At 49.4% G+C, this 25,777-nt stretch overlaps 1 protein-coding gene across 7 annotated transcripts in view; it reads right to left on the bottom strand.

The window, feature by feature from the left end:
* The window catches only part of LOC120941766 (arf-GAP with GTPase, ANK repeat and PH domain-containing protein 3-like), a 118,285-nt gene that overhangs the window by 11,279 nt on the left and 81,229 nt on the right, over positions 1 to 25,777 (bottom strand). For 6 of the 7 annotated variants that reach the window (XM_040355432.1, XM_040355435.1, XM_040355434.1 and 3 more), the window contains 3 exons: positions 8,031 to 8,148; positions 865 to 1,014; positions 603 to 764 (listed from right to left, as the gene is read on the bottom strand). In XM_040355432.1, coding sequence (XP_040211366.1) covers positions 603 to 764; positions 865 to 1,014; positions 8,031 to 8,148 — 430 coding nt within the window. The remainder of the gene's footprint in view (positions 1 to 602; positions 765 to 864; positions 1,015 to 8,030; positions 8,149 to 25,777) is intronic. The other variant, XM_040355438.1, reaches the window with a different exon arrangement.

Genomic DNA, 25,777 nt, shown 5'->3' with positions numbered 1-25,777 from the left:
GTCACACCCTCATAGTAATGCCCTTCTACCCCCTTCCCAAGAGTCACACCCTCATAGTAATGCCCTTCTACCCCCTTCCCAAGAGTCACACCCCCATGTAATACCCTTCTACCCCCTTCCCAACAGTCACAACCCCATAATGCCCTACTTCCCCACATTCCAGCAGTCACACCCTCATAGTAATGCCCTTCTACCCCCTTCCCAAGAGTCACACCCTCATAGTAATGCCCTTCTACCCCCTTCCCAAGAGTCACACCCCCATGTAATACCCTTCTACCCCCTTCCCAACAGTCACACCCCCATAATGCCCTTCTTCCCCACATCCCAGCAGTTACACCCCATAGTAATGCCCTTCTACCTCATTCCCAACAGTCATACCCCCATAGTAATGCCCCTCTACCCTCCTTCCCAACAGTCATATCCCCATAGTAATGCCCCACTATCCCCATGGTAATGCCCCTTTACTCCTGTCCCAGCAGTCACTCCCCCTGTGGTTCTCGATGACGGTGTAATCCTTCTTCCTACTTTGTCAACACAAACTAGGCTCCAATGATGCAGAACCCTCACCCCAGAGACCCCATCCTCAGCATTCAGCATATTACCCTCTCCCGTAGTAGGGGCCCCCTCTGGACGCTGTGGGCCACTGCTCTTTTTCCTGCGGTGCTTCTTGCGGTTGGCATGAGGAGAAGGTGGAGGATCTAGTTTGGGACTTGCTGTGCCCCCAAAATTTGGAGCTGGACTGAGGGAATCACTTGGAGAGAAACCTACAAATCCACGACCCAGTGAGAACAGACAATCAATTCATATGTAAAAAGGTACCAGCGAGGCGGGTGGAGCTCCGATCTCCAAATCCCAACATCTCACCTGTTGCTGTGTCACCCCACTGCTCCCCGCTACAGACGGAATAAGACCTCTGGGTCAGACTGACCCCATCACTCTTCCCACTGAACGTCGATAGACTGAGACCACTGACAGAGCGCTCCGAGCACAAAGAGTTGGTGGAAAGTGTGCCCCCTACAGGACAATATCAGACAACGATTTCAGGCTGAGCAGCGGACCAGTGTCTCCTCCGCCCCAAAATAAATGAGGTCCAAAGCATTCCACAACATGCAGAATACAAGAGATTCCTCCTTCATAATCACACAATCCATGAAAAATGCAACGGAAGATCCAATCTCGATCAGACCATTGCTGAAGGCCTAAAAATGTGCCGATTCTGGAACTCATCCGGAATGAGAGACAAACACTCCGCAACTCTGCGTTCATCTGCTGGTTCCACACTCCAACCATGTATGGCCTCAAATGGAGCCTCCCAGATGCTGTGCTGACTCGCTCTCGCATGACGACCTCAAATGGAGCCTCCCAGATGCTGTGCTGACCCGCTCCCACATGACGACCTCAAATGGAGCCTCCCAGATGCTGTGCTGACCCGCTCCCACATGACGACCTCAAATGGGGCCTCCCAGATGCTGTGCTGACCCACCCCCACATGACGACCTCAAATGGAGCCTCCCAGATGCTGTGCTGACCCGCTCCCGCATGACGACCTCAAATGGAGCCTCCCAGATGCTGTGCTGACCCGCTCCCGCATGACGACCTCAAATGGAGCCTCCCAGATGCTGTGCTGACCCACTCCCGCATGACGACCTCAAATGGAGCCTCCCAGATGCTGTGCTGACCCGCTCCCGCATGACGGCCTCAAATGGAGCCTCCCAGATGCTGTGCTGACCCGCTCCCGCATGACCACCTCAAATGGAGCCTCCCAGATGCTGTGCTGAGCCGCTCCCGCATGACGACCTCAAATGGAGCCTCCCAGATGCTTTGCTGACCCGCTCCCGCATGACGACCTCAAATGGAGCCTCCCAGATGCTTTTCAAGCACCACAACTCATGTCTTCAGGTTGAGTCTTTCACATTCCGAGCTGACCAACCCCTACATGATGACCTCATATGGAGCCTCCCACATGTGCTGACCTGCTCCTGCATGACAACCTCATATGGAGCCTCCCACATGTTGTGCTGACCCACCCCCACATGACGACCTCATATGGAGCCTCCCAAAAGCTGTGCTGGCCCACCCCCACATGATGACCTCATATGGAGCCTCCCACATGTGCTGACCCGCTCCTGCATGATGACCTCATATGGAGCCTCCCAAATGCCGTGCTGACCCACCCCCACATGATAATCTCATATGGAGCCTCCCAAATGCCGTGCTGACCCACCCCTGCATAATGGCCCCCTACAGAGCCTTTCACATGCTATTCAATCACAACCGATGTCTTCAGGTGAAGCCACTCATATTGCGAGCTGACCCACCCCAACCCCCACATGACCACCTCATATGGAGCCTTTCCACATGCCATGCTGACCCACCCCACCATGACGATCTCATAGAACAGAATGTGGGAGGCTTCATATGAGGTCAGTGGGACATGTCTGGTGCTCTGTATGCTGTTGTCAGGCAGAGAGGTGGTGTTGGCACAGCAGTTGGGTGGTCATCATGGGGGTAGGGTTCAGAACAGGATATTAGAGGCTCGAATGAGGTGATGGGTGCTGGTTCAGCATGGCATCTGAGAGGCTTCGTATGAGGTCATCAGTTGGGGTGTCTTCCACATTCAGTTTTAACACCCCAACTGATGACCTCATATAGAGCCCCTCTCAGATGCCATCCTGACCCAGCACCCATCATACAGAGCCTCCAATATCTTGTTCTGAACCCTACCCCCACCATGATGACCATCCAAATGCTATGCCAACGCCACCTCTCTGCCCGATATCATACAGAGCCTTACATATGCCATGCTGATCTCATATGAAGCCTCCCATATTCTGATCTAATTTCACAACAAATGACCTCATATAGAGCCCCCCAAATGCCGCAATGAAACCCCTCCAGCAAAATGACCTCATATAGAGCCTCCCACATGCTATGCATGTCCCTAGCTGTCCCTTTACGTGAATCTAAGCACCATGATGTGCCAAACCCATTCTCCAATGATGACCTCATATAGAGCCTTCCACATGATATGCCGAACCCATTCTCCAATGATGACCTCATGCAGAGCCTTCTACATGATGTGCCAAACCCATTCTCCAATGATGACCTCATGCAGAGCCTTCTACATATGCCAAACCCATTCTCCAATGATGACCTCATATAGAGCCTTCTACATATGTCAAACTCATTCTCCGATGATGACCTCATATAGAGCCTTCCACATGATGTGCCAAACCCATTCTCCAATGAGGACCTCATGCAGAGCCTTCTACATATGTCAAACCCATTCTCCAATGATGACCTCATATATAGAGCCTCCCACATGATATGCCGAACCCATTCTCCAATGATGACCTCATATATAGAGCCTTCCACATGATGTGCCAAACCCATTCTCTAATGGTGACCTCATATAGAGCCTCCCATGTGCCACAATGACACCCCCTCCAGCACAATGACCTCATATAGAGCCTCCCACATGCTATGCATGTCCCTAGCTGTCCCTTTACGTGAATCTAAGCACCATGATGTGCCAAACCCATTCTCTAATGGTGACCTCATATATAGAGCCTTCCACATGATGTGCCAAACCCATTCTCCAATGATGACCTCATAGAGTCTTCTACATGATATGCAACCTAGTTTTCCAATGATGACCTCAAAGAGCCTTCCACATTATGTGCCAAACCCATTCTCCAATGATGACCTCATATATAGAGCCTCCCACATGATGTGCCAAACCCATTCTCCAATGATGACCTCATATAGAGTCTTCTACATGATGTGCAAAACCCATTCTCCAATGATGACCTCATAGAGCCTTCTACATATGCCAAACCCATTCTCCAATGATGACCTCATATATAGAGCCTCCCACATGCTATGCATGTCCCTAGCTGTCCCTTTACGTGAATCTAAGCACCATGATGTGCCAAACCCATTCTCTAATGATGACCTCATACAGAGCCTTCTACATGATGTGCCAAACCCATTCTCCAATGATGACCTCATGCAGAGCCTTCCACATGATATGCCAAACCCATTCTCCAATGATGACCTCATATACAGAGCCTTCCACATGTGCCAAACCCATTCTCCAATGATGACCTCATAGAGCCTTCTACGTGATATGCCAAGCCCATTCTCCAATGATGACCTCATACAGAGCCTTCTAAATGATGTGCCAAACCCATTCTCCAATGATGACCTCATACAGAGCCTCCACATAATGTGCCAAACCAATTCTCCAATGATGACCTCATAGAGTCTTCTACATGATGTGCCAAACCCATTCTCCAATGATGACCTCATACAAAGCCTCCCACATGATATGCCAAACCCATTCTCCAATGATGACCTCATATAGAGCTTTCTACATGATATGCAACCTAGTTTTCCAATGATGACCTCAAAGAGTCTTCTACGTGATATGCCAAATGCGTTCTCTAATGATGGCCTCATATATAGAGCCTCCTACATGATGTGCCAAACCCATTCTCCAATGATGACCTCATATAGAGCCTCCACATGATGTGCCAAACCCATTCTCCAATGATGACCTCCTACAGAGCCTCCTACATGGTGTGCTGGCCCACATCAGTCCAGATGGAGCCCATGGAGATGCCGTATTCCTTTGTTTGGTGAGCTCAAAAGAGTTTCCAATCTACTGCGACAACTCATGACTTCATATACTGTACTGAGCCGCCAAACATGCTGTCCTTCCTGGTGACCACATTCCGAGCCCCTCTCACATGCAGTGCCAACACCAGACCTCCACCCCTCTACCCGATGACCTCACAATGAGCTTATTACATGATGTGCTGTCCCCACTCCCCACAACTTAATACAGAGCGTTCCCTCACATGCAATGCCAATCTCAGCAGTCCACTTATTGACACTAGTTGTGTAGCAAGAGCCTCTCACATGTATTAATGCCACCCCTCCCCTGATGACCTTATATGGAGCCTCCCACAAGTGGTAACTCCACCCCCTCTCCCAATGACCTTGTATGGAGCCTCCCACAAGTGTTTACTCCACCCGTCCTCCCAATGACCTTATATGGAGCCTCCCACAAGCGTTTACTCCACCCCTCCCCTGATGACCTTATATGGAGCCTCCCACAAGCGTTTACTCCACCCCTCCCCTGATGACCTTATATGGAGCCTCCTACAAGTGGTAACTCCACCCCCCTCCCAATGACCTTATATGGAGCCTCCTACAAGTGGTAACTCCACCCCCTCCCAACGACATTATATGGAGCCTCCCACAAGTGGTAACTCCACCCCTCCCCTGATGACCTTGTATGGAGCCTCCCACAAGTGTTTAATCCACCCCTCCCCTGATGACCTTGTATGGAGCCTCCCACAAGTGATAACTCCACCCCCCTCCCAATGACATTATATGGAGCCTCCTACAAGTGGTTACTCCACCCCCCTCCCAATGACATTATATGGAGCCTCCCACAAGTGGTAACTCCACCCCCCCTCCCAATGACCTTATATGGAGCCTCCCACAAGTGGTACCTCCACCCCCTCCCAATGACATTATATGGAGCCTCCCACAAGTGGTAACTCCACCCTTCCTCTCGATTACCTTATAATGAGCCCTGGAAATGATGAACCCAAATCTAAACACTGTGCTCAGAACACCCAATATCTCCGCCACACCTCAACTTCTGCCGACTCAAACATCATCCAATGGGTAGATCAGCCTATCATGGAGCAGTAAGCTGGCATTGGCTGTCTGACCTCATCATTTTAGAGTCCCGTGTTCATTTCCTACCAGGGACACTATATGTATGGAGGTCCAGGGTGGGCTCCCCAACAAATTTGGTGGCAGATTATTTGGTTTCCACCAGTGTGGTATAGGACAGAGTGTAGTATCCCGGGGGGGGAGGGGGTCTAAGACTAGGATGGGGATATCAGAGTGTAGGATCCTCGGAGAGAGACAGCCATGGTCTCATGACTCGATGACACAGGGGCCCTGGGGGTCTGAGCTGTCCATGGAGGGGACCCTCCAAAACACGGGGGTCTGAGCTGTCCATTGAGGGCTCCCTCAATGACACAGGGCCGGGGGTCTGAGCTGTCCATGGAGGGGTCCTTTGATGACACGGGCCGGTGGTCTGAGCTGTCCATGGAGGGTTCCCTTGATGACACAGGGCCGGGGGTCTGATCTGTCAATGGAAAGGACATTCCATGAGCTGTCCATGGAGGGGTCCTTTGATGACACAGGGGCCCCTGGGATCTGAGCTGTCCATGGAGAGGACATTCCATAATACGGGGCCCCGGGGTCTGAGCTGTCCATGGAGGGGACATTCCATGACACGGTGGCCCCGGGGGTCTGAGCTGTCCATAGAGGGGTCCCTCGATGACACAGGGGCCCCGGGGGTCTGATCTGTCAATGGAAAGGACATTCCATGACACAGGGCCGGTGGTCTGAGCTGTCCATGGAGGGGTCCTTTGATGACACGGGCCGGTGGTCTGAGCTGTCCATGGAGGGCACATTCCATGACACAGGGCCGGTGGTCTGAGCTGTCCATGGAGGGGTCCTTTGATGACACGGGCCGGGGGTCTGAGCTATCTATGAAGGGGACATTCCATGACACGGTGGCCCCAGGGGTCTGAGCTGTCCATAGAGGGGTCCCTCGATGACACAGGGGCCCCGGGGGTCTGAGCTGTCCATGGAGGGTTCCCTTGATGACACAGGGCCGGGGGTCTGAGCTGTCCATGGAGGGGACATTCCATGACACTGGGGCCCCGGGGGTCTGAGCTGTGAGCACTGGGGAGAGGAAAGGGTTATGGAGGGTGATGGGGGGGAGGGGGGATTGAGCGGGGGGCGACGCTGTCAGGTAATGGGACCTCATTATACTCAGGATTGTACAATCAGCGCCTCTGTAATTGTCGAATTTGATGCTAATGATTAATGAATTAAACATGCGCCATCAATTAGTCCTGGGAGAATAATTCTGCATAAACCTTCGTGTAATGTAATTACAGGAACAGACACATAACGAGCTCCCAACATCCTGCATAGAGAGCGCGGGGGGGGGGCGAGACCCCCCCAATACGGACCAAGAGACACACACCGTGCACACTCCATGCATCCAACCAGAATGTCATCACATCACAGGAGAGAGAGAGACAGACAGAGAGAGAGAGACAGAGACAGAGAGACAGAGAGAGAGACAGAGAGAGAGAGACAGAGAGAAAAAGCGAGAGAGACAGAGAGAGAGCGAGAGAGACAGAGAGAGAGCGAGAGAGACAGAGAGAGAGCGAGAGAGACAGAGAGAGAGCGAGAGAGACAGAGAGAGAGAGCGAGAGAGACAGAGAGAGAGCGAGAGAGACAGAGAGAGAGCGAGAGAGACAGAGAGAGAGCGAGAGAGACAGAGAGAGAGCGAGAGAGACAGAGAGAGAGCGAGAGACAGAGAGAGAGAGAGAGAGAGACAGAGAGAGACAGAGAGAGAGCGAGAGACAGAGAGAGAGAGCGAGAGACAGAGAGCGAGAGCGAGACAAAGAGACAGAGAGAGAGACACAGAGAGAGAGAGAGAGAGAGACAGAGACAGAGCGAGAGACAGAGAGCGAGAGACAGAGAGCGAGAGACAGAGAGCGAGAGACAGAGTGAGAGAGACAGAGTGAGAGAGACAGAGTGAGAGAGACAGAGTGAGAGAGACAGAGTGAGAGAGACAGAGTGAGAGAGACAGAGTGAGAGAGACAGAGTGAGAGAGACAGAGTGAGAGAGACAGAGTGAGAGAGACAGAGTGAGAGAGACAGAGTGAGAGAGACAGAGTGAGAGAGACAGAGTGAGAGAGACAGAGTGAGAGAGACAGAGTGAGAGAGACAGAGTGAGAGAGACAGAGTGAGAGAGACAGAGAGAGAGAGCAAGAGAGAGCAAGAGAGACAGAGAGCGAGACAGAGAGAGAGAGAGACAGAGAGAGAGAGAGACAGAGAGAGAGAGAGAGACAGAGAGGACATATTAGGGTGCAGGGTCCAGTATATAGGAGGATATATTGGGGATGTCGGCGGCAGTCTCACCCGTTTGTCCCTGGATTTGGCTGTTGGGTCCTCCGGCTCTCGGAAGTCTCTTTCCCGGAACCTTCACCGTGGTTCTCAGTAAATCGATTTTCTTGCCATGAATGTTCTGCATGTAATCCTGGAAGAGGAAGATTCGGGGTACAGTGTGAGATCATCCCCCCACTGTCCTGTCACATCCCCCACACCCCCCCCCCCCACACCCTCCTGTCTCATCCCCACACCCTCCTGTCTCATCCCCCCACAACCCCCCACCCTCCTGTCTCATTCCCCCACCCCATCCCGCCACCGTCCTGTCCCATTCCCCACCTCCCCACCACCGTCCTGTCCCAGTACAGAGGAGATCTATAGAGGAGTAGGGAGGAGATCTATAGAGGAGTAGGGAGGAGATCTATAGAGGAGTACGGAGGAGATCTATAGAGGAGTACGGAGATCTATAGAGGAGTACGGAGGAGATCTATAGAGGAGTACGGAGGAGATCTATAGAGGAGTAGGGAGGAGATCTATAGAGGAGTACAGAGGAGATCTATAGAGGAGTACAGAGGAGATCTATAGAGGAGTACAGAGGAGATCTATAGAGGAGTAGGGAGGAGATCTATAGAGGAGTAGGGAGGAGATCTATAGAGGAGTACGGAGGAGATCTATAGAGGAGTACGGAGATCTATAGAGGAGTACGGAGGAGATCTATAGAGGAGTACGGAGGAGATCTATAGAGGAGTAGGGAGGAGATCTATAGAGGAGTAGGGAGGAGATCTATAGAGGAGTACGGAGGAGATCTATAGAGGAGTACGGAGATCTATAGAGGAGTACGGAGGAGATCTATAGAGGAGTACGGAGATCTATAGAGGAGTACGGAGGAGATCTATAGAGGAGTACGGAGGAGATCTATAGAGGAGTAGGGAGGAGATCTATAGAGGAGTAGGGAGGAGATCTATAGAGGAGTACAGAGGAGATCTATAGAGGAGTACAGAGGAGATCTATAGAGGAGTACAGAGGAGATCTATAGAGGAGTAGGGAGGAGATCTATAGAGGAGTACGGAGGAGATCTATAGAGGAGTACAGAGGAGATCTATAGAGGAGTAGGGAGGAGATCTATAGAGGAGTACAGAGGAGATCTATAGAGGAGTACAGAGGAGATCTATAGAGGAGTACAGAGGAGATCTATAGAGGAGTAGGGAGGAGATCTATAGAGGAGTAGGGAGGAGATCTATAGAGGAGTACGGAGGAGATCTATAGAGGAGTACAGAGGAGATCTATAGAGGAGTAGGGAGGAGATCTATAGAGGAGTAGGGAGGAGATCTATAGAGGAGTACGGAGGAGATCTATAGAGGAGTAGGGAGGAGATCTATAGAGGAGTACGGAGGAGATCTATAGAGGAGTAGGGAGGAGATCTATAGAGGAGTACGGAGGAGATCTATAGAGGAGTAGGGAGGAGATCTATAGAGGAGTACGGAGGAGATCTATAGAGGAGGTTATTTTAGGTATTTCTGTGCGGAGATGAGACTCTCGGTCAGTAATTAGTAGAATCTCATTTCACTGGAGGAGTCATTACAGATCATTAACAGACGATCAATTACCTTCTCCAAACAATCTAATTGATGTGAAGACGACAATTACTGCGAGATGACAGGACGAGGAACCGCGCTCCGCCGTACTGCGTATATACACTACACCGCTATATACTACACCGCTATATACTACACCCGCTATATACTACACTATATATACACCCCCGCTATATACTACACTATATATACACACCCGCTATATACTACACTATATATACACACCCGCTATATACTACACTATATATACACACCCGCTATATACTACACTATATATACACACCCGCTATATACTACACTATATATACTAAACCCGCTATACACTACACTATATATACTACACCGCTATATACTACACTCGCTGTATACTACACCCGCTGTATACTACACCCGCTGTATACTACACTATATATACCACACCCGCTATACACTACACTATATATACCACACCCGCTATATACTACACTATATATACACACCCGCTATATACTACACTATATATACACACTACACCCACTATATACTACACTATATATACACACCCGCTATATACTACACCCGCTATATACTACACTATATATACCACACCCGCTATATACTACACTATATATACACACCCGCTATATACTACACTATATATACCACACCCGCTATATACTACACTATATATACACACCCGCTATATACTACACTATATATACCACACCCGCTATATACTACACTATATATACTACACCCGCTATATACTACACTATATATACACACCCGCTATATACTACACTATATATACTACACTATATATACCACACCCGCTATATACTACACTATATATACACACCCGCTATATACTACACTATATATACACACTACACCCACTATATACTACACTATATATACACCACACCGCTATACATTACACTATATATACCACACCCGCTATATACTACACCCGCTATATACTACACTATATATACTACACCCGCTATATACTACACCCGCTATATACTACACTATATATACACACCCGCTATATACTACACTATATATACACACCCGCTATATACTACACTATATATACACACCCGCTATATACTACACTATATATACACACCCGCTATATACTACACCACCCGCTATATACTACACCGCTATATACTACACCCGCTATATACTATACCCGCTATATACTACACCCGCTATATACTACACCCGCTATATACTACACCCACCAGACTCTCTATTAGGTGCCCCTTGCTAGTAGCGGGTCGGATTATTTTTTGCCCTCATTCTTGGGGGAAATGTCTCCCCAAAACACACTCTGGGACCCTGTATATGCCATATCATAGTGATGGCCTCATAATGTTGGGGATCATAGAAGAGGCTGATGGCCTCTACTATAATGTGTTTATTGTAAATGAGTCTGGTGTGGGCTCCAAGTCTTTCACCCATTGTTGTTTGTGTTAATTAACTCTGAAATTGTGTGAAGGAGTTCTGTGTTGATTTATAATGTGTATTGTAGTTAGGGAGCTAGGAGACGGCAAGGCTAGGAACTGAGGGGTCACGTCTCTGAGTCACCTAGGCTAAAGGATTAGATAATTAGCTCATGTTAATTAGGTTTCTGGTTACAGTTTGTATTGTCGTCCTTCTGTATGAGATCTCAAATAGAGGCGATTCCTGACGTACTCCAAGACTGGTGTGGTCTGGTGACGGGGGGGGGGGGGGGGGGCTAAAGAGTCTTGGATAGTGCCGATTCTGGACAGAGGAAGCATTGACGGCGGACATAGTCCTGGGTTCCTCACAACTGGTTGGCCGGGATCGTGCTTCCTGACTGTGGATACATCCAAACCTCCACCTGGTTCCAAGATCGGATAGCAGCCTTCAGTCACCCCAGCGGAGATATGGATCTGGAATCAGAGTTCCCGGGGCTGCTGCGGATCGTACTTTCAGTATACTCCAGGACTGTGTCTGTGGATGAATACCTGGAGGTCAGGCAGCAGGTTCAGGTAGGACTCTGCATTACAGTAGGGTGACCAGACATCCCCAGTTTCAGGGGACAGTCCCCTGATTGAGGACACTGTCCCCGGACCAAGACTGTCCCTGGTTTTGTCCCCAGATTAGATTTAATAGGGGGCAGGGGCAATTTCAAAGACAGTGGTGTAGATTCAGGTACGTGCGCTTCTTCTTACGGCGTATTTACGCTACGCCGCCGTAACTTACAGGAGCAAGTGCAGTATTCACAAAGCACTTGCTCTGTAAGTTGCCGCGGCGTAGCATAAATGTGGCCGGCGTAAGCCCGCGTAATTCAAATGTGGAAGGGGGGAGTGTTTTATGTAAATGTATGATGACCTGACGTGATTGACGTTTTGTACGGACGGCGCATGCGCCGTCCGTGTACATATCCCAATGTGCATTGCTCCAAGTACGGCGCAACGACGTATTGGTTTCAACGTGAACGTAAATTACGTCCGAACGACTTACGCAAACAACGTAAATAATTCAAATTTCGAAGCGGGAACGACGTCCATACTTAACATTGGCTGCGCCTCCTAATAGCAGGAACAACCTTACGCAGAAAAAGCCTTACGCAAACGACGTAAAAAACTACCGCCGGGCGCACCTACGTTTGTGAATCGGCGTATCTAGGTAATTGCATATTCTACGCCGAAAACAACGGAAGCGCCCCTAGCGGCCAACAATTCTACGCCGCCGCATTCAAGTTACGTCGGCGGAGGAAGCCTATTTTTTTTGCGGATCTGCCTTTGAGAATCGGCGTAACGATACGCGGGCGCGGATTTCAAATTACGGCGGCGTATCTAGAGATACGCCGCCGTAAAAGGTACGTGAATCTACCCCATTCAGTGCAGAATAAAAATAATTGAATTACACCCCAAGCTCCGCCGTGCCTACTAGCATAGGGGGTTGTATTTTTCCATTATCTGTGCCCCTTTCTGATGATCATGTGCTGGTCGGAGCGGAGGGAATATTTCTTCAGCTTCGCTCGCATGTTCCTCTGCCTTGGCTCAAATCCTGGCCACCCACCTGCCGATCTCCTTGCCTTCCCTGGCGGAGTGATTTTCCTCCGCTCCCCATCCAGTAGTAGCCGGGGTAAGACTTGAGAGGCTGCGAGGCGGCCGCGACGGGTCGAGAGTCGCTGAGTGCAGCGAACCTACCCCTGAGGACCTGCGAGAACACAGAGAGGCTATGCTCGGTCTTGTAGGGGTCTCGGAGCTTAAACCTGATCTAGACTATTTGCTAAGGAAAGAACAGCATCTGAAAACTGCTGGAACACGTTCAGCATCATGTCAGAGAATCGGCAGTGGAAACTCCGGAGATTGCCGTCTCCAAAGCTGAAGTGCTGACAACAGGGCAGAGCTCTGCTAACCTCTGCCCAGCACCAACAGTGGCTTCAGCCTCCCGGAGAGAAGAGACAGTCAGCCTTTCTCCCACAATACTGACAGAGACTTGGGATTTTCTGCCAGCAGCATCTATGGCGCCACCAGAAATTTCTGCAGCTGAAGCACTGACAACTGGACAGAAGGTCCAAGACCTCTGCCCTACACCTGTGTCAGTTTCTGAGGCCCAGGGTGAGGAGATTGTTCCTTCCCAGCAGCAGATGGCAGCCCAAAATGATGCCACCAACCCAGGAGAGCTGGCACCAGGGACAGACATCATTGAGCTCTGCCCAGCACCAGTAACCTCTTCTTTGTTCTACGGACAGGAGATGGTAAATCTCTATCCCCAGACACCAGTTATAGAGATTGGGGATTTAATAGACTGTTCTGCTGAGGAAGAACAACCTGGTGAGCCTCCAGCAGAAGAGCTGGTATCAGGGCCAAACTTCACTGAGCTCTGCCCATCACCAACTGTGGAATTACTAGAGACTCCTCCAGCTGAAGCGCTGGCCACCAGACAGAGGATCCAAGACCTCTGCCCCACACCTGCAGCAGTTCTAGGGGCACATGGTGAGAAGGTGATGGTCACTCCCCAACAGTAAACCAGAGTGGGTGATGTGGGGTCCTCAGCTAATGTGCCAACAGGGCAGAATGCTACTGGCCTCCGCACACAACTGCAGCTTGAGCTGATATCGGGGGATGGGACTGCAGTTTCCACTCCCAACAACCCAGCTGAAGCACTGGCAACATGACAGAGATTTCAAGACCTCTGCCTCACACCTGCAACAGTTCTGGAGGCCCAGGGTGAGGAGCTGGCGGTCACTCCCGAGCCACAGATCAGGACCCAAGAAGAGAATGCAATCGGCACCTCACAACTGTAGTTTGATCTGGTGTCAGTGGCTGGGCCTGCCGTCTCCACAATCCTAAACCCAGCAGAAGTGCTGGCAACAGGGCAGAGTGCCACCAACCTCTGCCCAGCACCCGCAACAACTACTGAGTTCCAGGGAACTAGGGCTGTTGGCCTCTCTCGCCAACAGTTAGCCAGAAAAGATGGTGTGGGGTTCCCAGCAGAAGTGCTGGCAACAGGGCAGAGTGCCACCAACCTCTGCCCAGCACCCGCAACAACTACAGAGTTCCAGGGAACTAGGGCTGTCGGCCTCTCTCCCCAAAAGTCAGCCAGAGAAGATGGTGTGGGGTTCCCAGCAGAAGTGCTGGCAACAGGGCAGAGTACTGCTGGCCTCTGCCCTCACCTTACAGAAGAGGGAGTTCCTGGGGTAGTGGATCGGACTTCAGAAAATGGTGCGACACCGAGACAGGAGGATGTCAGCCTTGCATTGCAAGCACCGGGGGATTTTCGCCTACCACAAGTGGATGGGACTTCAGTCTCCACTTGTATACCCCAGGGATGGGGGGCAGTTGGCCCAGATCCCCAACAGCATGACGGAGTGAGCCCAGTCACCCTGTCTTCTCTCCAGCGGGTGAAAGGACTCCAGAGAGAAGGGTCAGTCCAGGCCTCTCCCCAGCGGCAGGTATGTTCTCTGAGAGAGGCAGAGGTTGGCGGGGTGAGTAATGCTCTGTTTGGGACAATTTATTTGGGGTACTGTGTGGATACCGGCATTGGAGGAATGGAACTACTAACTTCAATCCATGTGTGACAGACCAGCCGGGACGGAGGCTTCTGGAGAGGACTGACTGCCGGCCTCCTGCCTTCTGATTATGGGCCCCGGATTTTAAGGGAACAATACTCCCTGTGAGGTGTATGTCTGGGGCCCTTGAAGTGATGTTACTTTGGATTTAAGTCCCCCCAAAACACACAGACTCCGGGAACCCTGTATACGTCATATTATAGTGGTGGCTTCATAATGTCGGGGGTCATAGAAGGTGCGGATGTCATCAACTCCACCCATCTGTCTGTATGTTGTCTGATAACTCCACCCACCCGTCTGTATGTTGTCTGATAACTCCACCCACCTGTCTGTATGTTGTCTGATAACTCCACCCACCTGTCTGTATGTTGTCTGATAACTCCACCCACCTGTATGTTGTCTGATAACTCCACCCACCTGTCTGTATGTTGTCATCAACTCCACCCACCTGTTTGTATGTTGTCTGATAACTCCACCCACCTGTCTGTATGTTGTCATCAACTCCACCCACCTGTCTGTATGTTGTCTGATAACTCCACCCACCTGTCTGTATGTTGTCTGATAACTCCACCCACCTGTCTGTATGTTGTCATCAACTCCACCCACCTGTCTGTATGTTGTCTGATAACTCCACCCACCTGTATGTTGTCTGATAACTCCACCCACCTGTCTGTATGTTATCTGATAACTCCACCCACCTGTCTGTATGTTATCTGATAACTCCACCCACCTGTCTGTATGTTGTCTGATAACTCCACCCACCCGTCTGTATGTTGTCTGATAACTCCACCCACCTGTCTGTATGTTGTCTGATAACTCCACCCACCTGTCTGTATGTTGTCATCAACTCCACCCACCTGTCTGTATGTTGTCTGATAACTCCACCCACCTGTCTGTATGTTGTCTGATAACTCCACCCACCTGTCTGTATGTTGTCATCAACTCCACCCACCTGTCTGTATGTTGTCTGATAACTCCACCCACCTGTCTGTATGTTGTCATCAACTCCACCCACCTGTCTGTATGTTGTCTGATAACTCCACCCACCTGTCTGTATGTTGTCTGATAACTCCACCCACCTGTCTGTATGTTGTCTGATAACTCCACCCACCCGTCTGTATGTTGTCTGATAACTCCACCCACCCGTCTGTATGTTGTCTGATAACTCCACCCACCCGTCTGTATGTTGTCATCAACTCCACCCACCTGTCTGTATGTTGTCATCAACTCCACCCACCTGTCTGTATGTTGTCTGATAACTCCACCCACCTGTCTGTATGTTGTCTGATAACTCCACCCACCTGTCTGTATGTTGTCTGATAACTCCACCCACCTGTCTGTATGTTGTCTGATAACTCCACCCACCCGTCTGTATGTTGTCATCAACTCCACCCACCTGTCTGTATGTTGTCTGATAACTCCACCCACCCGTCTGTATGTTGTCTGATAACTCCACCCACCTGTCTGTATGTTGTCATCAACTCCACCCACCTGTCTGTATGTTGTCATCAACTCCACCCACCTGTCTGTATGTTGTCTGATAACTCCACCCACCTGTCTGTATGTTGTCTGATAACTCCACCCACCTGTCTGTATGTTGTCATCAACTCCACCCACCTGTCTGTATGTTGTCATCAACTCCACCCACCTGTCTGTATGTTGTCATCAACTCCACCCACCTGTCTGTATGTTGTCTGATAACTCCACCCACCTGTCTGTATGTTATCTGATAACTCCACCCACCTGTCTGTATGTTGTCTGATAACTCCACCCACCTGTCTGTATGTTGTCTGATAACTCCACCCACCCGCCTGTATGTTGTCTGATAACTCCACCCACCCGTCTGTATGTTGTCTGATAACTCCACCCACCTGTCTGTATGTTGTCATCAACTCCACCCACCTGTCTGTATGTTGTCATCAACTCCACCCACCTGTCTGTATGTTGTCATCAACTCCACCCACCTGTCTGTATGTTGTCATCAACTCCACCCACCTGTCTGTATGTTGTCTGATAACTCCACCCACCTGTCTGTATGTTGTCTGATAACTCCACCCACCTGTATGTTGTCTGATAACTCCACCCACCTGTCTGTATGTTGTCATCAACTCCACCCACCTGTCTGTATGTTGTCATCAACTCCACCCACCTGTTTGTATGTTGTCTGATAACTCCACCCACCTGTCTGTATGTTGTCATCAACTCCACCCACCTGTCTGTATGTTGTCTGATAACTCCACCCACCTGTCTGTATGTTGTCATCAACTCCACCCACCTGTCTGTATGTTGTCTGATAACTCCACCCACCTGTATGTTGTCTGATAACTCCACCCACCTGTCTGTATGTTATCTGATAACTCCACCCACCTGTCTGTATGTTATCTGATAACTCCACCCACCTGTCTGTATGTTGTCTGATAACTCCACCCACCTGTCTGTATGTTATCTGATAACTCCACCCACCTGTCTGTATGTTGTCTGATAACTCCACCCACCTGTCTGTATGTTGTCTGATAACTCCACCCACCCGCCTGTATGTTGTCTGATAACTCCACCCACCCGTCTGTATGTTGTCTGATAACTCCACCCACCTGTCTGTATGTTGTCATCAACTCCACCCACCTGTCTGTATGTTGTCATCAACTCCACCCACCTGTCTGTATGTTGTCTGATAACTCCACCCACCTGTCTGTATGTTGTCTGATAACTCCACCCACCTGTATGTTGTCTGATAACTCCACCCACCTGTCTGTATGTTGTCATCAACTCCACCCACCTGTTTGTATGTTGTCTGATAACTCCACCCACCTGTCTGTATGTTGTCATCAACTCCACCCACCTGTCTGTATGTTGTCTGATAACTCCACCCACCTGTCTGTATGTTGTCTGATAACTCCACCCACCCGCCTGTATGTTGTCTGATAACTCCACCCACCCGTCTGTATGTTGTCTGATAACTCCACCCACCTGTATGTTGTCTGATAACTCCACCCACCTGTCTGTATGTTATCTGATAACTCCACCCACCTGTCTGTATGTTATCTGATAACTCCACCCACCTGTCTGTATGTTGTCATCAACTCCACCCACCTGTCTGTATGTTGTCTGATAACTCCACCCACCTGTATGTTGTCTGATAACTCCACCCACCTGTCTGTATGTTATCTGATAACTCCACCCACCTGTCTGTATGTTATCTGATAACTCCACCCACCTGTCTGTATGTTGTCTGATAACTCCACCCACCTGTCTGTATGTTATCTGATAACTCCACCCACCTGTCTGTATGTTGTCTGATAACTCCACCCACCTGTCTGTATGTTGTCTGATAACTCCACCCACCCGCCTGTATGTTGTCTGATAACTCCACCCACCCGTCTGTATGTTGTCTGATAACTCCACCCACCTGTCTGTATGTTGTCATCAACTCCACCCACCTGTCTGTATGTTGTCATCAACTCCACCCACCTGTCTGTATGTTGTCATCAACTCCACCCACCTGTCTGTATGTTGTCATCAACTCCACCCACCTGTCTGTATGTTGTCTGATAACTCCACCCACCTGTCTGTATGTTGTCTGATAACTCCACCCACCTGTATGTTGTCTGATAACTCCACCCACCTGTCTGTATGTTGTCATCAACTCCACCCACCTGTTTGTATGTTGTCTGATAACTCCACCCACCTGTCTGTATGTTGTCATCAACTCCACCCACCTGTCTGTATGTTGTCTGATAACTCCACCCACCTGTCTGTATGTTGTCATCAACTCCACCCACCTGTCTGTATGTTGTCTGATAACTCCACCCACCTGTATGTTGTCTGATAACTCCACCCACCTGTCTGTATGTTATCTGATAACTCCACCCACCTGTCTGTATGTTATCTGATAACTCCACCCACCTGTCTGTATGTTGTCTGATAACTCCACCCACCTGTCTGTATGTTATCTGATAACTCCACCCACCTGTCTGTATGTTGTCTGATAACTCCACCCACCTGTCTGTATGTTGTCTGATAACTCCACCCACCCGCCTGTATGTTGTCTGATAACTCCACCCACCCGTCTGTATGTTGTCTGATAACTCCACCCACCTGTCTGTATGTTGTCATCAACTCCACCCACCTGTCTGTATGTTGTCATCAACTCCACCCACCTGTCTGTATGTTGTCATCAACTCCACCCACCTGTCTGTATGTTGTCATCAACTCCACCCACCTGTCTGTATGTTGTCTGATAACTCCACCCACCTGTCTGTATGTTGTCTGATAACTCCACCCACCTGTATGTTGTCTGATAACTCCACCCACCTGTCTGTATGTTGTCATCAACTCCACCCACCTGTTTGTATGTTGTCTGATAACTCCACCCACCTGTCTGTATGTTGTCATCAACTCCACCCACCTGTCTGTATGTTGTCTGATAACTCCACCCACCTGTCTGTATGTTGTCTGATAACTCCACCCACCCGCCTGTATGTTGTCTGATAACTCCACCCACCCGTCTGTATGTTGTCTGATAACTCCACCCACCTGTATGTTGTCTGATAACTCCACCCACCTGTCTGTATGTTATCTGATAACTCCACCCACCTGTCTGTATGTTATCTGATAACTCCACCCACCTGTCTGTATGTTGTCTGATAACTCCACCCACCCGTCTGTATGTTGTCTGATAACTCCACCCACCTGTCTGTATGTTGTCTGATAACTCCACCCACCTGTCTGTATGTTGTCATCAACTCCACCCACCTGTCTGTATGTTGTCTGATAACTCCACCCACCTGTCTGTATGTTGTCATCAACTCCACCCACCTGTCTGTATGTTGTCTGATAACTCCACCCACCTGTCTGTATGTTGTCATCAACTCCACCCACCTGTCTGTATGTTGTCTGATAACTCCACCCACCTGTATGTTGTCTGATAACTCCACCCACCTGTCTGTATGTTATCTGATAACTCCACCCACCTGTCTGTATGTTATCTGATAACTCCACCCACCTGTCTGTATGTTGTCTGATAACTCCACCCACCCGTCTGTATGTTGTCTGATAACTCCACCCACCTGTCTGTATGTTGTCTGATAACTCCACCCACCTGTCTGTATGTTGTCTGATAACTCCACCCACCTGTCTGTATGTTGTCTGATAACTCCACCCACCTGTCTGTATGTTGTCTGATAACTCCACCCACCTGTCTGTATGTTGTCTGATAACTCCACCCACCTGTCTGTATGTTGTCATCAACTCCACCCACCTGTCTGTATGTTGTCTGATAACTCCACCCACCTGTCTGTATGTTGTCATCAACTCCACCCACCTGTCTGTATGTTGTCTGATAACTCCACCCACCTGTCTGTATGTTGTCATCAACTCCACCCACCTGTCTGTATGTTGTCTGATAACTCCACCCACCTGTCTGTATGTTGTCTGATAACTCCACCCACCTGTCTGTATGTTGTCTGATAACTCCACCCACCCGTCTGTATGTTGTCTGATAACTCCACCCACCCGTCTGTATGTTGTCTGATAACTCCACCCACCTGTCTGTATGTTGTCATCAACTCCACCCACCTGTCTGTATGTTGTCTGATAACTCCACCCACCTGTCTGTATGTTGTCTGATAACTCCACCCACCTGTCTGTATGTTGTCTGATAACTCCACCCACCTGTCTGTATGTTGTCTGATAACTCCACCCACCTGTCTGTATGTTGTCTGATAACTCCACCCACCCGTCTGTATGTTGTCATCAACTCCACCCACCTGTCTGTATGTTGTCTGATAACTCCACCCACCCGTCTGTATGTTGTCTGATAACTCCACCCACCTGTCTGTATGTTGTCTGATAACTCCACCCACCCGCCTGTATGTTGTCTGATAACTCCACCCACCCGTCTGTATGTTGTCATCAACTCCACCCACCTGTCTGTATGTTGTCATCAACTCCACCCACCTGTCTGTATGTTGTCATCAACTCCACCCACCTGTCTGTATGTTGTCTGATAACTCCACCCACCTGTCTGTATGTTGTCTGATAACTCCACCCACCTGTCTGTATGTTGTCTGATAACTCCACCCACCTGTCTGTATGTTGTCATCAACTCCACCCACCTGTCTGTATGTTGTCATCAACTCCACCCACCTGTCTGTATGTTGTCTGATAACTCCACCCACCTGTCTGTATGTTATCTGATAACTCCACCCACCTGTCTGTATGTTGTCTGATAACTCCACCCACCTGTCTGTATGTTGTCTGATAACTCCACCCACCCGCCTGTATGTTGTCTGATAACTCCACCCACCCGTCTGTATGTTGTCTGATAACTCCACCCACCTGTCTGTATGTTGTCATCAACTCCACCCACCTGTCTGTATGTTGTCATCAACTCCACCCACCTGTCTGTATGTTGTCATCAACTCCACCCACCTGTCTGTATGTTGTCATCAACTCCACCCACCTGTCTGTATGTTGTCTGATAACTCCACCCACCCGCCTGTATGTTGTCTGATAACTCCACCCACCCGTCTGTATGTTGTCTGATAACTCCACCCACCTGTCTGTATGTTGTCATCAACTCCACCCACCTGTCTGTATGTTGTCATCAACTCCACCCACCTGTCTGTATGTTGTCATCAACTCCACCCACCTGTCTGTATGTTGTCATCAACTCCACCCACCTGTCTGTATGTTGTCTGATAACTCCACCCACCTGTCTGTATGTTGTCTGATAACTCCACCCACCTGTCTGTATGTTGTCTGATAACTCCACCCACCTGTCTGTATGTTGTCATCAACTCCACCCACCTGTCTGTATGTTGTCATCAACTCCACCCACCTGTCTGTATGTTGTCTGATAACTCCACCCACCTGTCTGTATGTTATCTGATAACTCCACCCACCTGTCTGTATGTTGTCTGATAACTCCACCCACCTGTCTGTATGTTGTCTGATAACTCCACCCACCCGCCTGTATGTTGTCTGATAACTCCACCCACCCGTCTGTATGTTGTCTGATAACTCCACCCACCTGTCTGTATGTTGTCATCAACTCCACCCACCTGTCTGTATGTTGTCATCAACTCCACCCACCTGTCTGTATGTTGTCATCAACTCCACCCACCTGTCTGTATGTTGTCATCAACTCCACCCACCTGTCTGTATGTTGTCTGATAACTCCACCCACCTGTCTGTATGTTGTCTGATAACTCCACCCACCTGTCTGTATGTTGTCTGATAACTCCACCCACCTGTCTGTATGTTGTCATCAACTCCACCCACCTGTCTGTATGTTGTCTGATAACTCCACCCACCTGTCTGTATGTTATCTGATAACTCCACCCACCTGTCTGTATGTGGTCTGATAACTCCACCCACCTGTCTGTATGTTGTCATCAACTCCACCCACCTGTCTGTATGTTGTCATCAACTCCACCCACCTGTCTGTATGTTGTCATCAACTCCACCCACCTGTCTGTATGTTGTCTGATAACTCCACCCACCTGTCTGTATGTTGTCTGATAACTCCACCCACCTGTCTGTATGTTGTCTGATAACTCCACCCACCCGTCTGTATGTTGTCTGATAACTCCACCCACCTGTCTGTATGTTGTCTGATAACTCCACCCACCTGTCTGTATGTTGTCTGATAACTCCACCCACCTGTCTGTATGTTGTCATCAACTCCACCCACCTGTCTGTATGTTGTCATCAACTCCACCCACCTGTCTGTATGTTGTCATCAACTCCACCCACCTGTCTGTATGTTGTCATCAACTCCACCCACCTGTCTGTATGTTGTCATCAACTCCACCCACCTGTCTGTATGTTGTCTGATAACTCCACCCACCTGTCTGTATGTTGTCTGATAACTCCACCCACCTGTCTGTATGTTGTCATCAACTCCACCCACCTGTCTGTATGTTGTCTGATAACTCCACCCACCTGTCTGTATGTTGTCATCAACTCCACCCACCTGTCTGTATGTTGTCTGATAACTCCACCCACCTGTCTGTATGTTGTCTGATAACTCCACCCACCTGTCTGTATGTTGTCATCAACTCCACCCACCTGTCTGTATGTTGTCTGATAACTCCACCCACCTGTCTGTATGTTGTCTGATAACTCCACCCACCTGTCTGTATGTTGTCATCAACTCCACCCACCTGTCTGTATGTTGTCTGATAACTCCACCCACCTGTCTGTATGTTGTCATCAACTCCACCCACCTGTCTGTATGTTGTCTGATAACTCCACCCACCTGTCTGTATGTTGTCTGATAACTCCACCCACCTGTCTGTATGTTGTCTGATAACTCCACCCACCTGTCTGTATGTTGTCATCAACTCCACCCACCTGTCTGTATGTTGTCATCAACTCCACCCACCTGTCTGTATGTTGTCATCAACTCCACCCACCTGTCTGTATGTTGTCTGATAACTCCACCCACCTGTCTGTATGTTGTCTGATAACTCCACCCACCTGTCTGTATGTTGTCTGATAACTCCACCCACCCGTCTGTATGTTGTCTGATAACTCCACCCACCTGTCTGTATGTTGTCTGATAACTCCACCCACCTGTCTGTATGTTGTCTGATAACTCCACCCACCTGTCTGTATGTTGTCATCAACTCCACCCACCTGTCTGTATGTTGTCATCAACTCCACCCACCTGTCTGTATGTTGTCATCAACTCCACCCACCTGTCTGTATGTTGTCTGATAACTCCACCCACCTGTCTGTATGTTGTCTGATAACTCCACCCACCCGCCTGTATGTTGTCTGATAACTCCACCCACCCGTCTGTATGTTGTCTGATAACTCCACCCACCTGTCTGTATGTTGTCATCAACTCCACCCACCTGTCTGTATGTTGTCATCAACTCCACCCACCTGTCTGTATGTTGTCTGATAACTCCACCCACCTGTCTGTATGTTGTCATCAACTCCACCCACCTGTCTGTATGTTGTCTGATAACTCCACCCACCTGTCTGTATGTTGTCTGATAACTCCACCCACCTGTCTGTATGTTGTCTGATAACTCCACCCACCTGTCTGTATGTTGTCCGATAACTCCACCCACCTGTCTGTATGTTGTCTGTTATAATGTGGGCGTGGGCTCTAAAGCCCTGTACACGCGATCTGTTTGTCCGCTGAAACCCGACCGATGGACTGTTTTCATCAGACAAACCGATCGTGCGTGGGCCCCATCGGTTTTATTTCCATCGGTGTAAAAAAATAGAACATGTTTTAAATTTTTCCTATGGATAAAAAAAAAAACGATAGAAAAATCCGATCGTCTGTATGGCACTCCATCGGTCAAAAATCCACGCATGCTCAGAATCAAGCCGACGCATGCTCGGAAGAATTGAACTTCATTTTTTTTGGCTCGTCGTCGTGTTGTACATCGCCGCGTTTGGACACGGTCGGATTTTTGACTGATGGTGTGTAGGCAAGACTGATGAAAGTCCGCTTCATCGGATATCCGAGGAAAAAATCAATCGGATTGGATTCCATCAGATATCCGATCGTGTGTACGCGGCTTTAGAGTCTTTCACCCATTGTTGTTGTGTTAAAGGGGTTTTCCACCTTTTTTTTAAGTTTATTAAAAGTCAGCAGCTACAAAAAGTGTATCTGGTGCTTTTAATAAACAGACACTTACCTGCTCCACGGCTCCGCTCCTCGCCGGCCGGGGGTCCGCTCCTCGCCCCCCTCGCCTTCATTCTTAGTGTGGGCACCCGGCAGTGACAGCTTTCGGCTTCACGGCCGGGGACCCACTGCGCATGCGCGAGCGGCGACGTCCGATTGGACAGGCGCTCGCCTACAGGGAGGGGCTGTGAAAAGGTGATTAAGCTAATCGCCTTTCCATCCCCTCGGCGGAAGGAGGAAGTGGGACAGGAAGTCCCCTTCTTCTGAAGCCCCCACTCCCCCCCCAAAAAAATGACACGCCAAATGTGGCATGTAAGGGGGCGAGGAGTGGGTTAAGCGGAAGTTCCATTTTTAGGTGGAACTCCGCATTAATTATCTCTGCTATTGTGAGGTTTTCTGTGTTTCTATTTGTGATAATTTGTGTCTTCTGAGCTACAAGACGGCAAGTCTGTCCTAAAGGTCATGCCTCTGAGTCACATATAGGTAGATTCAGAAAGAGTTAGGCCGGCTTATCTACAGATCTACAGATAAGCCGGCCTAACTCGGAATCTGCGCCGACCTATGTTTAAGCGTATTCTCAAACAGAGATACACTTAAACATATCTAAGATACGATGGCTTGCGCCGTCCTATCTTAGATTGCAATGTTGCTGATGGCCGCTAGGTGGCGCTTCCATTGCGGCCGGCGTTGATTATGTAAATGAGCTTGTACGCCGATTCACGAACGTACGCCCGGCCACCGCAGTCGAATTACGTCGTTTCCATAAGGCCTTAGGCGGCCTAAAGTTATTCCACCTATGAGGTGGAATAACAATGTTAAAGTATGGCCTCCGTTCCCGCCGCAAGGTTCGAATTTTTTACGTCGTTTGCGCAAGTCGTCCGCGAATTGGGAGTTACGTAGTTTACGTCCACGTCGAAAACAATAGGCCCGTATGGCGTCCTTAGCCGCAATGCCCACTGGGAAATGTAGGCGCCCGGCGCATGCGCAGTAGCGAAAAACGTCGAAAAACGTGAGGTCAATCCTCATTTCCATACAACACGCCCCCCTCCAACCAATTTGAATTAGGCGCCCTTACGCCCGCTCGTTTGAGGCTACGCCGCCGTAGATTAGCAGGTAAGTAGATTGAAAATCACTACTAGCCTAGTTAATTTATGGCGGTGTAGCCTAAACAGGCTAGGCTAGGCCGTCCTAAATTTAATCCAGTCTACCTGAATCTACCTAATGGAGTGTGTGTCTTCTGAGCTACAAGACGGCAAGTCTGTCCTAAAGGTCATGCCTCTGAGTCACCTAGACTGTGTGTCTTCTGAGCTACAAGAAGGCAAGTCTGTCCTAAAGGTCATGCCTCTGAGTCACATAGGCTGTCTGAAGGATTAGATAATTAGCTCATGTTAATTTGGTTTCGGGTTACAGTTTGTATTGTCCTCCTTGTGTATATATTTGTGTGAGGTCTCAAATAAAAGGCTTCTCCTGATGTACTCCAGGACTGGTGTGGTCTGGT

Source organism: Rana temporaria, chromosome 5 (assembly GCF_905171775.1).
Source record: "Rana temporaria chromosome 5, aRanTem1.1, whole genome shotgun sequence".
In the NCBI taxonomy this organism is placed as follows: Eukaryota; Metazoa; Chordata; class Amphibia; order Anura; family Ranidae; genus Rana; species Rana temporaria.
The sequence above is the reverse complement of the archived record's forward strand: the minus strand, read 5'-3'. Positions and strand labels throughout refer to the sequence as shown.